The 20660-nt window shown below is 44.5% G+C and overlaps 1 protein-coding gene across 2 annotated transcripts in view; it reads left to right on the top strand.

Moving 5' to 3' along the window:
* LOC139386813 (arf-GAP with GTPase, ANK repeat and PH domain-containing protein 3-like) overlaps positions 1-20660 on the top strand; it is a 274884-nt gene that overhangs the window by 112520 nt on the left and 141704 nt on the right. Inside the window, exon 1 of one of the 2 annotated variants that reach the window (XM_071132625.1) lies at positions 13362-14691. The exons of the other annotated variant lie outside the window; for it this stretch is intronic. Within the exon in view, the coding sequence (XP_070988726.1) occupies positions 13362-14691 (1330 nt within the window). Of the gene's footprint in view, positions 1-13361; positions 14692-20660 lie in introns of those variants that run through there. 2 annotated transcript variants of the gene reach the window in all.

Consider the following 20660-nt stretch of genomic DNA (forward strand, 5'->3'; position numbering starts at 1 on the left):
AAGTCAACAAACAGATTACTGACCATTTCGAATCCCACCATACCTTCTCAGCTATGCAATCTGGTTTCAGAGCTGGTCATGGGTTCACCTCAGCCATGCTCAAGGTCCTAAACAATATCTTAACCGCCATCGATAAGAAACAATACTGTGCAGCCGTATTCATTGACCTGGCCAAGGCTTTCGACTCTGCCAATCACCACATCCTCATCGGCAGACTCGATAGCTTTGGTTTCTCAAATGATTGCCTCGCCTGGTTCACCAACTACTTCTCCGATAGAGTTCAGTGTGTCAAATCGGAGGGCCTGTTGTCCGGGCCTCTGGCAGTCTCTATGGGGGTGACACAGGGTTCAATTCTTGGACCGACTCTCTTCATCAATCATCAATGATGTCGCTCTTGCTACTAGTGAGTCTCTGATCCACCTCTACGCAGACGACACCATTCTGTATACTTCTGGCCCTTCTTTGGACACTGTGTTAACAACCCTCCAGATGAGCTTCAATGCCATACAACTCTCCTTCCATGACCTCCAATCGCTCTCAATTACAAGTAAAACTAAATGCATGTTCTTCAACCGATCGCTGCCTGCACCTGCCCGCCCATCCAACATCACTACTCTGGACGGTTCGGACTTAGAATATGTGGACAACTACAAATACCTAGGTGTCTGGTAAGACTGTCAACTCTCCTTCTAGACTCACATCAAACATCTCCAATCTAAAGTTAAATCTAGAATTGGCTTCCTATTTAGCAACAAAGCATCCTTCACTGATGCTGCCAAACATACCCTTGTAAAACTGACCATCCTGACTTCGGCGATGGATGTCATTTACAAAATAGCCTCCAATACCCTACTCAATAAATTGGGTGCAGTCTATCACAGTGCCTTCCGTTTTGTCACCAATGCCCCATATACTACCCACCACTGCTACCTGAACGCTCTCGTTGGCTGGCCCTCGCTTCTTAACCCTGCTAGGTAAAGTCCCCACTTATCTCAGCTCGCTGGTCACCATAGCAGCACCCACCTGTAGCACACGCTACAGCAGGTATATCTCTCTGGTCACCCCCAAAACCAATTCTTCCTTTGGCCGTCTCTCCTTCCTGTTCTCTGCTGCCAATGACTGGAACGAACTACAAAAATCTCTGAAAATGGAAACACTTATCTCCCTCACTAGCTTTAAGCACCAGCTGTCAGAGCAGCTCACATATTACTGCACCTGTACATAGCCCATCTATAATTTAGCCCAAACAACTACCCTTTCCCCCTACTGTATTTATTTATTTATTTTGCTCCTTTGCACCCTATTATTTCTATCTCTACTTTACACATTCTTCCACTGCAAATCTACCATTCCAGTGTTTTACTTGCTATATTGTATTTACTTCGCCACCATGGCCTTTTTTTTTGCCTTTACCTCCCTTATCTCACCTCATTTTCTCACATTGTATATAGACTTATTTTTCTACTGTTTTATTGACTGTATTGTTTTACTCCATGTGTTGTTGTATGTGTCGAACTGCTTTACTTTATCTTGGCCAGGCCGCAATTGTAAATGAGAACTTGTTCTCAACTTGCCTACCTGGTTAAATAAAAAATAAATACTTCCAAAGTTGTGGCAAAATGTCTTAAGGACAACAAAGTCAAGGTACTAGAGTGGCCATCACAAAGCCCTGACCTCAATCCTATAGTAAATTTGTGGGCAGAACTGAAAAAGCGTGTGCGAGCAAGGAGGCCTACAAACCTGACTCAGTTACACCAGCTCTGTCAGGAGGAATGAGCCAAAATTCAACCAACTTATTGTGGGAAGGTTGTGGAAGGCTACCCAAAACATTTGACCCAAGTTAAACAATTTAAAGGCAATGCTACCAAATACTAATTGAGTGTATGTAAACTTCTGACCCACTGGGAATGTGATGAAAGAAATAAAAGCTGAAATAAATCACTATCTCTACTATTATTCTGACATTTCACATTCTTAAAATAAAGTGGTGATCCTAACTGACCTAAGGCAGGGACTTTTTACTAGGATTAAATGTCAGGAATTGTGAAAAACTGAGTATAAATGTATTTGGCTAAGGTGTATGTAAACTTCCGACTTCAAATGCAGGTCCTGGATAGCAGGGCGCATGGCCCCAGTGATGTGCTAGGCTGTACACACTGTAGTTTTACATTTGATTTATATTTGTAATTTTGTGTCTTATGATGTGCGATCAATTCAAAGCGTCCTCTGTGGTTCATAGCTGAATGTTCATTTCTGTAAGAGTTCTCTGAATTTTTTACATGGATCAGAGGAGGCTGGTGGGAGGAGCTAAAGGAGGACAGGCTCATTGTCATGGCTGGAATGGAATCAAGGGAACAGAGTCAAACACATTCTTACCATGTGTTTGGTACCATTCCATTCATTACAATGAGCCATTCCTCCTATAGCTCCTTCCACCAGCCTCCACTGATATGGATCATAGCTGAATATCAACATGCGTCTTTCCAGTACTTCAGGTATAATGCTTTATTTCTGTTCTGAGCATCTACGAGCCCTTGTATTTTGAAAATGGCTGTTTCCACACCTAATGTCTGCTGTTGGTAGTGTTACCTGCATTTCCATTTGACGGTAGTACTGTGTCTCCCGGAGTTAAGCTGCTGTTGTAGATCTCTGTGTTAAGGGCAGTGAGAGGATGGGGAGCTTTTAATGTAGGATTTCTGCGGATTGTTTGCGCCGCAGGGCACTGGGTGTGAAAACACTGTTGTCAGTTAAACATAATGACGCTCCCAGCTCATTGTCTTAGTGTGTGTGGGTGGGGTGGTGGCACAGGGACGCAGACAAAACACATGAAATGACATTGGGAGCCTGTGCCCAAATGCTCTCACAGCTATTTTCAGGCGGCACAGAAACCTTAAAAGGGAGTGAAAGTTAGAGAGATCAATGAATGAATAACTAGTGGGTTGGTTAGCCGTAGCCTACTGTATGTAGGGAACATTGCTAGCTGTCAAAAAGGGAAGTGCATCAAGACATGTTGTGACGGAACCTTTTATTGAATTGAAGGGACAGTCTTGAACAGATTCATAACCACCGGTGTGCCGTGATTGCGTCTTCATGCTGTGCGTTGGAATGACAGAGGTGTATGTTCGATATACTGTATGTTGAAAATACATTGGAACGTTGGTCAATGGTTACTGCCCTGCTCATCATACCTTGCAGGGCATATAAAAAAAAGGAAAACAATTTGACATGTATTTCTCAGTAGGATCTGTAGTATTTATAGGACTTTTTTTTTTAATTCTGAATGTTATGAGGATTGGCTTTCTTTCTGTCTCTGTGTGTTTCTCTGCTTCACTCTTCTAAAAGGCTTTCATTTGAAGCGGGGGCCTGTAGTGCTGTATTGTAGCGAGGAGGAGGACACACATACACAGTTTAGTTGTAGTGTAGCGAGGAGGAGGACTGGGAGCCACCAGCCCACGCAGGCAAAGCTGTGAAAACTGTGCATCCAAGCTTGAATCCTCCCCCGTCCTCTGGCTGTTCTCCTAGCAGCAGCCTCCCTCCACAGACCAGCAGCAAACGTCACCCTGACCTCAATGTCAGGCTCCAGCCCAAACCAACCAACCAGTCAAGGAGATTTTGACCTTTCTCTGTCTTTAAAAAACAACTACTGCTTTTTGTCCTCCTGTCCTTAGTGAAATAAACATGTTTTAAACCTGCCCAGGACTGTAGATGTGGTCCTGGATATATTCAGATGACACAGCAAGCACAGAGTGATTGTTTTGAAGAGGGAGTTTGGGTGCTGAGTCAAGGCCCCCACCCATACATCCATCCGCTCACGCATAGTACTCATACATACACATACACACACACACACTAATACAAAACACACATTCAAATCCAAGCATGTTTCAGACAGAAGCGTCTGGATTTTTTTCTCCCTGGCAGCAGCCTCCCACAGACGTCCTCAAACCTGTCATTTTCTCTGCAGTGGAAGAATTGTGACGTACGTTGGTCGGTAGCTCAGCTGAATTTTAAAAAGCTCCACACACCCACGCTCGATACCACTACTGCAAGCATCATTATAACAAACTTTCCTTGCTCTATATCTCCCTTCTACTGTGTGTGTCTGTCTCTGTCAGTGTTTTGCCTTGTTCATGGGCCTGCATTCATTCTGTGTAAATGCACAACGGACAGGATTCTAATAAGATTTGTTAATAGCTTTTTTAATTGACAGTGTGCAATCAATGTCACAGCTCGGTTATTATCTCTAGTTTGGGTTGTTGGTTAGGAGAAATGTTGTATTTTGTTGCTGTGTGTGTAGTATGCGTGTGTGGGTGGGTTTGTGTGGGTGGGCAGGGAATTGTTGGCTGTACTCTGAGTGTGTGTGTGTGTTGTGGATTTTCACTTAGTGTGAGTAATGTGTGATACATGTATTTCTGTAGTGAGGAAGATGAGTAGGCACTAGGGTTGGGCGGGATCCAGATGTTAATACCGTTTCTAAACTATACTGAGGTATACGGTATTACCGAAAGTATACACAAGGGGCGCTATTTAAAAAAAATATATAGTATTTGTGTGAGTCCTGTGCGTGAGCGGATTGATGCATATGTGGGCGGCCTTGACTCAGCACCCAAACGCCTTCTTCAGAACAATCACACCACCACTCTGTGCTTGCTGTGTCATCTGAATACATTCAGGGATAGCTTTTTTTTTAAATAGATGTGGCTTTTTAAAATACATTTTTGACATGTATAACAATTTAGGTAACAGGGATCTTGATCCAGGAGGGGATTGAATGTCTCTGCTGTAACCATGAAGCTTGATCTTGACATCTAGCCACTTAGCAAGCAAATTAGCAAACCAAATGTATAGCTGGAGCCCTGAGCTGGATATAATTAAATTGACACATCTTACATTTCTTATGTTATTCGTAACTTATTGTTAGCTATAAGCAGTGGCGTAGCACTCACACCCGCAGCCCCAAAGAGGCAGGGGTACCCCCCCCCCCCCCCTTCGGTATACAGTATAAGGAGACACACACTCGTTCATACACACACACACACATACACACACACAAACACATACACACTCCGAATGCACTGATTGGCGGATTCTTGGTATTCATCACAGCCTCTGATCAAGGTTAAAGTTGTGAGAAATACTCAGTGATGCTCAAGGAAACACAAATTAGTCTTCTCTGGGAAAGTCGAGATGCAGGGTAAAATATTAATATCATTTGAGGAGAGAAAATGCAAAGGTGGAAGGTTCCCTTCTGGAGCTGTCTGGGGAGATCCTCATGGGATTGGCTGTTTCAGAGCTGTCAATCATCTGGGCTGAGATGGACATAACAAATGCTGGCCAGATTGACATGGGGCACACAGTCATGCAGAGCTGAATCACCACACACACACACACACACACACACACAGAGTGAAGAAGGTCCCAAGAGGAACTCCCCTCCCCTAATATCATTGGGCCATGCTCTTACTCTGTTTTGATTAATACACATCCCCGTGCCTCTCTAGTCCCCATGCTCTCATTACAGGTGCCTGTCAGTTGATTTTTTAAATCAATGAGGCTTGATTCTGAAATCAGGGAACAGTGCTCTCTGATGTTGGCTGTTTTGATGATGATGCTGTAGCCATAAAAATAAAGGAGTGATTATACACTGAACAAAAATATAAACACAACATGTAAAGTGTTGGTCCCATGTTTCATGAAATAAAAGATCCCAGAAATGTTCCTCACACACGAAAAGCTTATTTCTCTCAAATTTTGTGCAAACATTTGTTTACGTCCCTGTTAGTGAGCATTTCTCCTTTGCCAAGATAATCCATCCACTTGACAGGTGTGGCATATCAAGACGCTGGTTGAACTGAATGATCATTATTGTACTGGGGACAATAAATGGCCACTCTAAAATGTGCAGGTTTGTCACACAACACAATGACACAGATGTCTCAAGTTTTGAAGGATTGTGCAATTGGCATGCTGACTGCATTCGAATTGAATGTTAATTTATCTACCATAAGTCGCCTCCAATATTGTTTTAGAAAATTTGGCAGTACGTCCAACTTGTCTCACAACCGCAGACCACGTGTATAGCGTTGTGATGGCGAGCGGTTTGCTGATGTCAGCATTGTGAAAAGAGTGCCCCATGGTGGAGGTGGGGTTATGGTATGGGGAGGCATAAGCTACGGACAATGAAGACATTAGCATTTTATTGATGGCAATTTTAATTCACAGAAATACCGTAATGAGATCCTGAGGTCCAAATGTATTTATGGTGTCTCTGACCAACAGCTGCATATCTGTATTCCCAGTCATATGAAATCCATAGATTGGGGCTTAATGAATTTACTTCAGTTTACTGATTTTCTCATATGAACTGTAACTCAGTAAAATAGTTTTTTCAGTATATTTGTGTGGCTGTAGTCTGGGGCAATGTCACTAGGCCTACTCTAGCCTCAGGCACGGTGTCACTCTGCTTCCTGTGCATCATTGCTGCCACCTTTTTAGTCTCTGATCTGATGACTTCAACCTGTGGAGCTCTGCTATGATGGCTCGGGTTCATTCATATTGTAACGATCTTTAATTGTGAACTTATCCTGAGAATTATGCATTTTGTGATAACACACACACAGATTTTTATTTGAAATATGAGCTCAAGGAACCCACCTTTTTATAGAAGCCATACCGATGCTTGGTCTCATGAGTCCTCGTGAGTCATTCACACAATGTAATAATACTGACATGCTATTGACAACCTGTAGCGTAAGTACACACACTACAATACTACATACACTTTTATTGAATTGGAATGACATGTATGCGTAAGATAACCTTTACCCCTTCGGGTGCTGCCATAGACTGTGCAGGCTAGTGGATGAGACTACAAAGCAGATGAAATGGTGTTTCTGTAGTTCTGAAATTGAGAGAATGATTTGTTTTACCATTAGTAGTCAGCCTACCGCTGTGCAGGTGTGTGAGGTCAGTCATCAATACCTAGAGACAAAGTGCTTGAAGGATCAACATCTGTATCAATGGAGGCTGCTGAGGGAGGGCAGCTCATAGTAATGGCTGGAATGGAGTCAGTGGAATAGTCTCAACCATAAGGAAACCATGTGTTTGATACCATTCCATTGACTCCATTCCAGATGTTATTATGAGCTGTCCTCCCCTCAGCAGCCTCCACTGGTCTGTACGTACGTAGTACCTCTGGGTCTAATAATGATGATCATCAATGGTGCTGATGGGGATACTGAATACTGATAGCCATGATGAATAAGGTACTGTCTCAGCTCCCCTCCTCTCCTTTCCCGGCCAGCCAGGCAGCAGCCTCCTGTTGATTGTCAGAGGAACAGCGTGTGTCTGACATTTTAACACGGACTCGAATCCTCCTATCATTGAGGGTCGCGAGGAGAAAACACGTCATACAATCTGCTAGACTACGGGTCTAGACATTTGTAGCATCTGTGGCCTGTAACTACAGGAAACCACCAGAATGTTGTCTGTCTGCTGGTTGATATGAGGCTTTGCCTATGAGTTCCAGCCTATTGTAGTGGAGGGATAAACTGAATGGCGTAAGCCTTAAGACACATTTCTTATTTTATGTGATCAGTGAGTGTCACACCACATGAGATGGATAGATCTGATCATAAGACTAAACTGGCAACAGTTCAATCCTTTCACACAGTGAAAACCTTTGCTTATTGGGTAACATTTACATTTGAGTCATTTAGCAGACTGTTATCCAGAGTGACTTACAGTAATGAGTGCATACGTTTTCTAACATTTTGATCCTGGGTAAGGAGGGTTCTCTTTACAGCTTTTATTCCCAGTGAAAGGTGTGGTTTCTGAGCTTTCTATATAATTAATCATCAAGTATAATAGAGACATGAGGGGAGCCATAAGTAAGTTTGGGAGGGGCTGAGTGCAGGGGAAACGATCACATGTAGCAGTACTGCTAAGGGGAGGAACCGTTTAAGACCCAGATACCTCGGCTCCCTGCCTAGCAATAATGATGCAATGTTTAGCGATAAGGAGGAGACTCCACCCAAAGTGGGGTATGTATTCACTACCACGGGTGAAACCATGTTTTTGTCTGACGCAGCTGTGTTGACCCACTGGGAAGAATAAACTTGGTTTAAACTTTCATAGTGTCCGTTGAGTTTGTAGTCTGAAAATTAGAACCTAGCACCAGAAGGTAGGATTTCTCTGTGATCGTACACAGGCACTTCAAATTCCATTGAGGTTCTTATATGGCCTCATTTAAAACCCCTGCACTACCTTCTGGCTTGTCCTCTGTTGTCGTTACGACTCTCTCAGCTCAACTCTCTGAAAACTGGCTGCATACTCTAGTCTAGATTTACATCCACAGCAGAGCAGAGGTACCTAGGCTGCTAAAAAATTGGCTTACGTAACAATACAATACAGAACAGAAGCCTTTGAACAGTCATCTCAACCAGCAGAGTTGCCCTAGAAGAATACTGGTTCCAACAGGAGTCACGCTGCCCCCCCTCCCGGTGGAGACATGTACTGCATCCTGCCTGGCAAATAGTGTTGGATAACATCGTTCCTATTTGAATTTAATAGAGCGAGGAAGGAAAAAAACAAATTACAGGGCCGTAATGAGTTTTTCTATAAAAACTATTTCATTAGACCTGTGCTGAATTAAATGCAGGAGATGGTATTTCCCTGAGGATAGCCCAAGCAAATGTCCTCCTCCTCACATTGGTTTACAGTGGAAACTACATTCCTTTAGAGAGAAATGTATTTCTGACAGATTCCATAATTGAATTGGAGCTACAGTTTGCAGACTCTATTTAAATATTTATTCTCAGGGAGTTAGTTTGCCAGACCAATATTTTGTCTTTTACCTCTCTCATTGGTAAATAATCCATTTGGCGGTCTAAACGGTTAATTCCCTAGGCCTAGCACAGTTATGGAGAACATTATGAGTTGATATGTATCATGACACGTCATATGTTTTGTATTACTTCTGAAGTAAGTCTACACTTTCTAGAGTTCTCATCCCCTCTACCACCCCCACTTCTAATACTGTCAAAAACACTAGAACAATATTTTGTATTTATTATGTGTTAGGAGTCTCAACCTTAAATGATTCTTGCCTCGGGCCGGGAACTAGCAGGACCTAGAAAGTTACACCGGAACAATAGAAAGCTCCTGGCTAACATGCGGGCACAACATGAGCTTTACCCTGCTACCCATATACACTCTGTATACGTCACAATGACTAGCACAGATGAGATGACACACAAACACACACACACACACACACCCTGACACCCACAGAAAACCCCCAGACATGGCCAGTCAAGCCAGTCTATCAGAAATCCTCCTCCCAACTGCCATATAGATAAAGTTGCAGAACTGGGGCCACAAAATGTGTGTAGCAGCTGTCAGTCGATAAAGGGAAGGAGAGAGAGACGACACATCCTTCCTCTGTTACCCCAGCTGGGAGGGAATGGACTGAGACTGAAAGTCTGATCCTATGACTGACCAGAGCTTATTAATGGATGTCCCATTCTGGCTATGGGCTTATTAATGGACGTCCCATTCTGGCCATGGGTTTATTAGGATTAGCCTAATAATCCCAGCAGTTGTTTTAGGTATAGGGCCTTTAGACCCCTCCTCCTCAGCTCAGAGGATTACCAGGAGGAGGAAACGGCTCCCCGTCACAACACCTGACGCATGGTCGTGTCTTCCTGACCAGGTCAGTGTGTTACAATACAGCTCAGCTCAGCACAGCCACAACACTCCAGAGCTGTCTGCTGGGACTACATCATATGCAGGACTGGGCAAATACTACCTTTTGGATCCAGATTTAGTTTACACTGGAGGTTGAAATACGAAAGACTAACCTGAGAGGACAGAGAGAATATTAAAATAGAGAGGAGAGGAAGAAGTGGAATAAAACCACAAGATGGTAATGATGGAAAATACCAGCTTGTATGTCAGTGAGTTTGAAGCGTGAGGGTTGGACGGTGGATTTGTATGGTTAGGTTGTGTCCTGTGAGCCCTTTGGTCCACTAGGAGCTAAAGGAATAAGTCAAGTCAGTCTGTGCCTCTTGAAAGTGTGGGACCATGCTGCTGTGTTTCGGGGGCCGCAGACGGACCAGGCACCACCACATCCACTGGGGCGAAGAGGACTGTCTACTGGCTGAAGAGCCTTAGGTTATTCAAATCCCTGGCTACCTGGACGCAGGTAGCACAAACCTGGACACAGGTAGCACAAACCTGGACGCAGGTAGCACAAACCTGGACGCAGGTAGCACACCTGTTCACTACACAGCAGGTCCACATATCGATATGACTAACAGCTCAGTTGAAGCAGCAAGCTCTCAAAGCAGTGCATTTGGAGTATGAATCTATTTGCTAGCTGGTATTTGAGCAGTTTTCATAAAGTGTTGTAGCTGGTTTCTTATTTGAGAAGCCTGTCTCAAAGACCGTATCCACAGCCCAGACTTCCTGGAAAGATGCTTGGGATGCCTTGAAGGGATTATTACCCTTCAACACAATAAACTGTACTAGACAATGGCATGGCAGTGGGTGTTGTACTGTATAAGTGTGAGATAACATCAACCACTTCAAATCACTCATTCTCTACTCAGTATCTACTCAAGTTATACAAATAAGACACTTGATAAATACCTAGATGGAGACCGATTTAAAGATGTTAGCTATAAAGTCACCCTTTTGAAAATAAGGCTACTACTATGTAGAATACAGCAGTGCTCCAGTCTGAGAACATGTATATGTCCTTCAAGGGCCTGAGGTTGTTCTGTATATAGAGAAGTTGTCTGTTTTTTCCTTTTGGTGGGATGATCCTGTAGACACATGCTGTCTGGGTGCTGCTTTGCTTGGGCCAGCCAGATGTTATCTGTCCAGATGTCCTGTCAGGATCATGTCCTCACAACCCTGGTTCTCTACATGTGCTCTGATTACTAATTGATAAAGTATTATGTAAAAACATGTTCATATAATGTTTTTACTGTGTTACTAAACAGGTATAAAAGCAACTAAACGGTTACCTTTACAGGTTCTGTTTTTTGATGTCATGCATGTATTTCTTTAGCAGTTATAGCCTACTTAGAACATATTTTTATATCAAGCAACGCTATTTTCCAGTGGCCCTCATCAACATGTTTCTCTCTAAACACATGGGGGCGCTGCTTTTGATGGCATCATCAATTGCCTCAGTGTCCCGTGGTGATAAGAATATGGAATTAGGGCTTAACCTAGTTGGTCAGCTTTGTGTTGTGCCTTTATTCAGAGTGGTTGCCATTTGATTGACCAATGCCTAATTGAACACCAAAGCTCTGCCCATGCTGAATATAAAGCTGGAATGTGCCAGATTATGCAGTGAGTTCCTTTTAGAGCCTTAAATGACATTGAAATAACAAGCTGAATATGCATCCGTTTATGGTAGCCAATCAGTTGCTGACAATGACTTATGAGCTAATAATTGTTCCTGTGGAAAGGTTAATTTACTTATTTTGGGAAGGCGTCAAAGCCAGATTTGTAATTATTACTTAGTGGTATTTTGTAGAGGTGACAGTTTACATACCAACTAATTTATCAGATTATTTCAGTGATTAACAACACTGTAAAAATAATTTGCTGCCTGCCATAAATGGTAGTCGGGTCACTCCTGGAGTGACTAAGTGTGTGAGAGCTTGTGTGTGCTTTTGTCAGTGCATGTGTATGTAAACACTGGGATCGATCCACTCAAACCGTAGTCCATTATTGCTGTCAGGTTAGGTGGCAATTAATATAGCAGTGACTGTTACTTTCACACAATTAGGCGACTTTCTGCATTGAGCTATTTTAGCTTTTTTTAAATGTTTATTTACAATGAACTAGAGAACATATCTTGCCCTTTCAAGCTATCTGACCCACTTGTGTGCAACCCATGTGATCTGCTTTTACAGGGCCCTAGGATTAGCAGTGCTTTATGTAGAGTCTAAAACTTGGCTACATGGAAGCCAGAACTTCTGGTACTTCCACTCACTCTCCCTCCTTTAGAAAGCCATGGGAAAATCTCTGCCTTTGTGTTTTCCCTATCCCTGCTTGTTCGGTTGCAAGAGAGAACTTGATGGCGAGGGAGGGAGGAATACAGAGAGTGACCGAGAGAGGAGGCACTGGGGACACAAAGTTCTCTTTCATAGCAGTTTGTTCTAGGATCCTATCTTTGTTGACTGCTGCAGCAGTAGTTGATGCTCAGCTCCCTCTTCCTTGGATCCTATTCTTACTGTTCACTCACTGTCATCCATTTTACTCTCTGGGGGCTGAAATCCCTCTAGAGATCCTGTGGAGGAACTCAGATCAGTGGAGTCGGTGTGTTTTAATGCAGAGCAGCCGACCCGTTGGGATCCGGTCCTTGTTTTCTGACCGTCCCGGGGGTTGGGAAACTGCTGGAAAGTTCAGACAGACACACTCCCTCACGCTACGCACGGCAGGCAGCTCAGAGATGAAGGGTTTTGTCTGCACCACAGGCAGAAAAGGATTGCTCACAACTTGCCAAGAAGGATGTTTTTCATATGTCGCTCACGGCCTCTCAGGGACTCTATGACAAACATGTGTTTGCTTGTTCCAAAGCAAACAGTGGAATGGCTGTTTTAGCTGTCGCTCACCCTCACGTCGGACAGGTAGAAGAAGAAAGTAGAGGGGAGAATGCAACCAGCCAGCCACCATCCAGCCTTTTGCGGTGCTGCTGCTGAATGCTGAGTATAAGGCTTCAGGGTTATGGAGGTGGCACAGAGGCTTTGCTCAGGCTTGTTTGAAGTTTTTTTCCCATGTCAAAGGTAAAGGATTACCCGGGGGGTTGGAATGCAGCCTGGAAGTGAAGGTCTCAGAGAGCTACCCTAAACACCACCACACCGGGGAGAGGAGTGTGAGATTATGTTTGCTTTGCGACTGTGTGTATGTAGGTGTGTGCGTGTAAGTTAGGCTAGTTTGTGCATGCCTGTGTGTGTGGGGGAGTTCAGGGTAGTGCCATGCTACTGCTGAGCAGTCGGGCTACGGAGCAGGCTATCCCCGGGGCCACAAGCAAAGCTGTAACAGCCCACCAGTCAGGAGGAGGTAGGACCACGGTGTATCACATCTCTGTCATCCTGAATGGAACTTTGGGGCATGAGGAGGTGGGTGAGGGGGTGGGGGTGAGGGAGGGCCTGGCCGCCAGACACGCCTCCCTGGAGCAGAGTCATCCGGCAGCCAGGAGCACCAGGGCACGGCCACAAGCGCTGCAGGGGAAGGAGGGACACTTCAGGCTTGGCAGGTGGCCCTCCCTGAGCCGTACAGGCAGAGTGGGGGGGAGGAGGGAGGAGGCAGTGCAGGAGGAGGAGGAGGAGGAGGGAAGAAAAATGAAGACGGACCGGTTTCTCCAACTCCAACAGTTCTCTAGTAACTCAACAGCTCCAGCAGCAGCCCATCCTTCTCAGATTGACTGGGAGACTGCAGCGGTAGGAGTAGAGGTAAAGGCAGCTACAGCAGCTCTAGAGCAACAGAAGACCCAGGTAGAGACCCAGGGACAGGACGTTTCTCCCCAGACTGAAGGGCCTCTCCCTGGGAATCATGGTGGTGTCCCTGCCGGTGGTGTTCTGGCCGGTGGTGGCTCTCCACCCCGGGCTGTGCTCCGCAGGAGGCCATCCCAGGACGGTGCTGCTCCACACAACAGGAGGGCGGTGAGCATGTATGGAGCCGCAGCCAGGCAGCATCAAGGCTCGCTAAGCCGCCAGGACAGACAGGACAGGCCCAGGAGTGTGTGCATGCTCGCAGGCCCCAACCTCAACCCTACCCTATCAGAGCCCGGGTCCCACTCCCAACAGACCTCCAGGAGGGGGGCTACAAGGTCTCTGGACGGTCCCCCACAGCAGCGCTGGACCAGGAGGGCAGAGCTGCGGGCGGTGGACGGTCTTAAGCCAGGGGTGCTCCCTCAGTGGGCGGTGGCGGGGGCTGAGGAGAAGGTGGTCCCCAGGGTCCGGCAGCAGACCTGGAAACCGAGACCGGTCAGCATGACTGTGTTGGAGCTGAGGAAGAAGGCCTCGGGGTCTCAGGAGGGGCTGGACAGCCAAGGAGGAAGCCAAGGGGGAGGTCTATTTGGCCGCTGGAGGCTGTTCGGCCGACCAGCTCAGGACAATGAGAAGGAGGAAGCCCCAGACCCAGGCTCCAAGCCCAGCAGCAAGCCAGATGCCCCCAAGAAGACCCTGAGCTCCTTACGCCGGAGCCTCAGTCTGCGGATCAAGAGGAACCGGCCGCGGGAGAGAGTGGACATTTCTGAGGTGACATCAGAGGAACACTCACGCACTACAAGTATGGAGCAGGAGACATCTCTCCCCTTGCGGCCCTTCTCCTATCTGACTGGGAGGACCCTGCCACCTCCTTACGAGAGGGACGATGATGGAGGGAGGCAGTTCATTCAGTACCACAGCCAGGGCAAGGTTAAGGTGATGGAGGTGCCCCTCTACCCAGCCAAACTGTCCTCCTCTACTAAACCGGCCCAGGAGGAGCCCAGTCTATGGCAGCTCATAGCCAGACGCTTTAGGAGGAAGGAGCAGCAGCAACCGTCCAACGGTAAATGTGAACTCCAGCCCCGACACCCGAGCAAAGAGACTGGCAAATATTCCCTGGGCAGGATTAAAAAGCCTCAGTCAGTTGCAATAGAGACTCTGGCAGACTGCAACAAAGTTCAAGGTAAGATTCCCAGTAAGATTGAATATATTCCCAGCACTTAGTGCTCCTGGTTCTGGACAGCCCCCCCCTCAACCACTCTGTCAAAAAAAGTTCCCTTTTATAGTTCAACAGGGCAGCAGGTAGCTTAGCGGTTAAGATCATTTGGGCAGTAACCAAAAGGTCGCTGGTTCGAATTCCGAGCTAACTAGGTGAAAAATCTGTCTGCGCCCCACTTAACCCCCTTTCGCTCCTCTTAGTCACTGGATAAGAGCTCACATGTAAACAGGAACAGGGGTATTCTGCTCTTTAAGGAATGAGGGCAAATGAAAAACACGTGGAAGGGAACTTTAGGCTGAGGTGGCATTTCAAGGTTTCGGGACCCGGAGGTTAGAAACAGTTCTCATTTTAGCTTTGTGTTTTGTTTATTTACTTTTCCCACAATGCATTTCAAATCCATGTTGGTTCTTATTCAGATATGTAACAGTCACCACTGAAAACATTTTACATTAGAGATTTGTCATTTGGATGAGATGAGGGTCTTGCCTGTTATCTCATATGAATTTGCCTTGTTGTTTAAAGTTAACAATAGCTGTTTGATGAGAAAAGGTATGGGTGGTTGGTACAGTACTATACAGTCTGATCCAGAAGTGGCTGTGTTTCCCAGAGCCAGTGTGGTTGGAAATGCATGGTAGTTAATGCCTCTGGCCTCGTAGGGACACAGCTTAAAGCAGGAGGCATTAAAACGGTCAGCGGCTGTGAAGGGCCTTGGAGATGCTTTTGGCCGCCAACCAGGGCTAAATTAGGAGGGCTTAAACACTGTAATAATGGGGAACTGAGAGAGAGACTTAAGCACTGTGTTTAAAGGTTAGCTAGCCTAGCGCTGATCTCTATACGTTGACAGTGTAGGATCTTGTGTGTCTGTGTTGAGTTACTCATAGAAGCAGACAGAGAAGCAACTATGAGCTATAGAGATTAGCCAATGTGCTGAAGCTGTGTTTGCTGTGTACTCCCATGCAGTTTAGTTAAAATCTAAATTAAGCCTTGTTCCTGTCATAGTCATTAGAAGATAACACCTTATACTATGGTGAACTGAAGTTAAAAACTTGTATCAGACAGGTTTGTGCAACATGCCAAGCATGACACGAAACATTTTCTAGAGTTATGATGGTGATCGTGAATTATTACCTCATTGTTACATCATTTAGAAAAATCCACCGCTCAGACCCCCAGAATCTATGAGTGAACAATGAAAGTTTGAGTGAAGTTCAGATTCAAAACAAACACCTGTTGCTGTAGGAGTAAGTTGTATCAAACTTTCCAGAGAAACACTTCTTAGATTGTTTTGCGTACTTGGTAAATTGTTTCTCTGTGAATGAACCACAAATCAGACTATGTACTTTGTGTTGATATCAACTTTAGCAAAGCTTTGTTTCCTTCTGAACCTAAGCAGTTAATAAGGGCAGATACAGGTACACTTTGTGATTTGCAGTTTATTTGTTTTCCCAATAAGAACTGTTACCAAGGTCACCAAAGCCTTTGTAGTGTTAAGTGCACGTTTAGTGATATTTGTCTTCGTAGTCGAAGTAGGAGAGGGCAGTCAGTCAGGCAGTAGGAATGTAGGTGTGCCGATCACTCTGACTAAAAGCCTAGTCACCTGTCTCTACCTGCCTAAGTGTTTGACAACCTTACCTGGCTGCAAAATGTATCTTAAGAGTTCTGATTCCCAGCCCTTAGTTAGTACACACACACACACACACACACACACACACACACGTGTAATTGCGAAAATTAACCAAAAACACATTAGCTGGCATTACAATATACTCTGTTTAGCGAGTAACTAATATGGATGTCCAGGTGTTAGTACTAGCTAATGATGGGCTGTTTTCCTGGTTATATTTTTTCCCTTTGGTGGTATAGCCCTACATCAGGGATGAGGGGTTGAGGACCCTGTCCACCTCACGACTGCACCTCACCCCTACCAGTGGGTGAACAAGGCATTGTTGTCAGGCCCGTGGAGGAGGGGTGGTTTGAAGTGACGTTTTGTGAGGTGCACTCCACTGCACTCCATCACAGACCTGGGTTCAAATAGGATTTGAAATCTTTCCAATACTTTGGCTGGGTGTGATTGAGCTTGCCTGCAGCAGTGGAACCAATGGAATGGTCTCAAATGTGTAAACCAGGCAAATTCAGACAAATACTCAAAGTATTTGGAAGATTTCAAATACTATTTGAACCCAGGCCTGCTTCATCAAACACACGACGTGCATTAAACTAGGCCATACACGTCATTGTTTTGTAGGACCAGTCAGGCTGGCAAAATGTTCACTGTGGTACATGTATCTTGCCTAGACTTGGCATTGCTCATTGAGAGTTGTCGAAAGTGTCCTGTGTGTCAATGTGCATTTTGTATTCTTTCATCTCATGACTGATCTCTCTTATAAGAGATCCTCGAAATTGGTTGTGGAGTGTTCAAGAATAACAATACCCTGGCCTTATTTTTTTTTCATCTCACAATCAACTGAAGTTCATTCATGAAAATAGTTTGCAGCTCTGCTCTTTCTCATACAAAACTCTTTGTCACAGTGAATCAGGGCCAACAAAATGTCTGTTCCCAAAATGTCTGTTCCCCTAAATGTTCTTAAGTTTGAGTCTGCCTGCTCTGAAGACTTTCCGTCAGAGTTGTGTGAAGACATATCTGGTTTATTAAGTAAGCACCATCAGCAGACTTTCTCTGAGCCAAACTCATACTGAACGTACTGATCACGTACTGATACTGAACGTTTGATCACACAAACCCACTTCTGGGAGAGGAGGGAAGAGGAGAGGGATAAAGGACAAGAGAGAATAAGACACTGTTGTGGGTTGAGTGAGTAAGTGAGTCAGTCCAGAAGGAGATGGATATAAAGGCTCTCTTAATACTTTAAAATGACTCCTTATTTGAGCGTCTGCTGCCACAGATCCCCAGCTACTGTGTTCCCTTCAAATCTAATTGTATTGGTCGCGTACACATATTTTGCAGGTGCAATGAAATGCTTATGTTTCTACTTTAGCTCCAACAGTGCAGTAATACAGAACAATACGGAATCATATACAAATCCCCAAAAATTCAAAGGAATAAATCAATAAATATCAGAATGAGCAATGTCAGTCTGGAATATCTATACACACCATCATTGTATATGATGGTGTGTATGGATAGTATATGAATAGAAAAGGTGTGTATGGCAGTAGTTCTATAGAATGAGCCATGACTAGAATACAGTATATACATATAAAGTGGGAAAAACAATATGTAAACATTAAAGTGGCCAGTGTTCAATGACCATGTAAATAGTGCAGCAGTCTCTAAGGTGCAGGGTAGAGTACCGGGTGGTAGCCGGCTATTAACAGTGACTAAGGTTCAGGGCAGGGTACTGGGCGGATGCCGGCTAGTGGTGACTGTTTAACAGTCTGATGGCCTGGAGATAGAAGCTGTTTATCAGTCTCTTAGTTCCAGCTTTGATGCACCTGTACTGTCTCCACCTTCTATATGGTAGCGGGGTGAACAGGGCTTGGCTCGGGTGGCTGAGATCCTTGATGATCTTCTTGGCCTTCCTGTGACACTGGCTGCTGTAGATGTCCTGAAGGGCAGGCAGTGTTCCCCTGGTGATGTGTTGGGCTGACCGCACCACACTCTGGAGAGCCCTGCGGTTGCAGACGGTGCAATTGCTGTACCGAGTGGTGATACAGTCTGACAGAATACTCTCAATAGTGCATCTGTAGAAATTTATGAGGGTCTTAGAGGCTAAGCTGAATTTCTTCAGCCTCCGGAGGTGTTGTTGGGGCATGAGCTTAGTGATGAGTTTGGAGGGCACTATAGTGTTGAAGGCTGAGCTAGTCGGTAAACAGCATTCTTACATACACTACCATTCAAAAGTTTGGGGTCACTTCGAATTTTCCTTGTTTTTGAAAGAAAAGCTTCTTTTTTTTGTCCATTAAAATAACATACAATTGATCAGAAATACAGTGTAGACATTGTTAATGTTGTAAATGACTATTGTAGCTGGAAACAGCTGATTTTTTATGGAATATCTACATAGGCCCATTATCAGCAACCATCACTCTTGTGTTCCAATGGCACGTTTATCATTTTAAAAGGCTAGTTGATCATTAGAAAACCCTTTTGCAATTATGTTAGCACAGCTGAAAACTGTTGTGTTGATTAAAGAAGCAATACAACTGGCCTTCTTCAGACTAGTTGATGATCTGGATTGTCAGCATTTGTGGGTTTGATTACAGGCTCAAAATGTCCAGAAACAAAAAACTTTCTTCTGAAACTCATCAGTCTATTCTTGTTCTGGGAAATGAAGGCTATTCCAAGTGAGAAATTGCCAAGAAACTGAAGATCTCGTACAATGCTGTGTACTACTCCCTTCACAGAACAGCGCAAACTGGCCCTAACCAGAATAGAAAGAGGAATGGGAGGCCCCGGTGCACAACTGAGCAAAGTTCAAGTACATTAGAGTGTTTACTTTGAGAAACAGACTGGGATAGGGAGAGATTGAATATGTCCGTTCACACTGCTGCTACTTGCCTCTCAGGGGAAAAAGCTTCTCAGAATCAAGTTCAAAGCCCATTTACATGCTGGAGTTTGAGACACCACTCACCAATGGGGTTTAATGTCATGGTGATGACAGAATAGCACAACAGAAATAAAGGATGATGTGCATCAGTGCTCAGGTCAAAGTAGAGTTCCCGAGTTGACTTTGGACTCTTCTTATCTGTGGCTATTGACAGTTGGGGGCCCTTTTTTGTGCAGAACCATGTTTATGGTATGTTGTTAATGTGGGGTTGTGATTATAGAAAACAATTCACTCTACTATATCGAGTCAGCTAAGACGGAAAATGTGTCTCCCTTGGGTTAAATTTGGATTCCGCTCAACACTGGTGTCCAATTTACCTCTGAGGAAATGGTCGATACCAAGCCTTCAACAACAGAATTCTTAGAAGAGACTAAGAGACCCTTAAGTCAGCTTGCCTATAGCCCTACACAATAGAATAGATGGGTCAGCGGGCATCCAGATCTGTCTGCTTACTGCTGATTCTGTTCACTTATCTATCACCTCAGAATGAAATGACATTCTGCTGTTCAGAGCTCTACAGATAAGTTATAAGAGCTGTAGCAGCATTGAGTAGACAGCTTTGTGAGTTTGGTTACAGAGGCGTAACATTTACAAGATAGGGAGATGATTCAGGAATGATTATGTCAATGGAGCTGCTGCTCTGTGTAAGTATATGCTAGACCGAGTCTAATGGCAGTGGGTAACAATCCACTACAAATGTAGGATCTTAATTTGAGCCAGTTGCTACAGCAGGAAAATAGTCCTGCAGCAACAGGAAATGTTGATTATAATTAATAGCCATTTTTGTAGGGTTTAATACATTTTTTTGTAAAGGAAATCAAGTCTCACATTTCAAAGTGGGAAATACATACTTCAGAAGTCTTTTTAAACCTCAAATACAGTAGAAGTTTTACGTTTCCTGCATTGCAGCCAAGTTATCCGACAACATGGTAATCAAATGAAGATCCTACATATTTATGTGGTTACCAATGAGGGATGTAAAAATACTTAGTCCAAGCTAAATTGGTACTCTGTCATTTGTAGCTAGTGGGAAAGGATCTCCTAATCTTTGGCAGGGAGGTTTAGACCTCACGGTCGTCCTCCACTTTCATTCCCCACTGACCCCACACAAACACAAAAACAAAAATCATTGTGGGGACCTTGTGGGGACCTGTATTTCCATTCAAAATCCTATTTTCCTTAACCCCTAATCCTAACTCGTAACCCTAATTGTAAACCTAGCCCTTAAATTTAAAATAGCCATCATGGGAAATGTCCCCACAAGGAATAATATTCCTGGTTTTACTATCCTTTTGGGGATTTCCAGTACCCACAAGGATAGTAATACATTCCCACACAAACACCGCACAGACGCGTGCTCATACA

The sequence above is a fragment of the Oncorhynchus clarkii genome, chromosome 28, assembly GCF_045791955.1.
Source record: "Oncorhynchus clarkii lewisi isolate Uvic-CL-2024 chromosome 28, UVic_Ocla_1.0, whole genome shotgun sequence".
In the NCBI taxonomy this organism is placed as follows: Eukaryota; Metazoa; Chordata; class Actinopteri; order Salmoniformes; family Salmonidae; genus Oncorhynchus; species Oncorhynchus clarkii.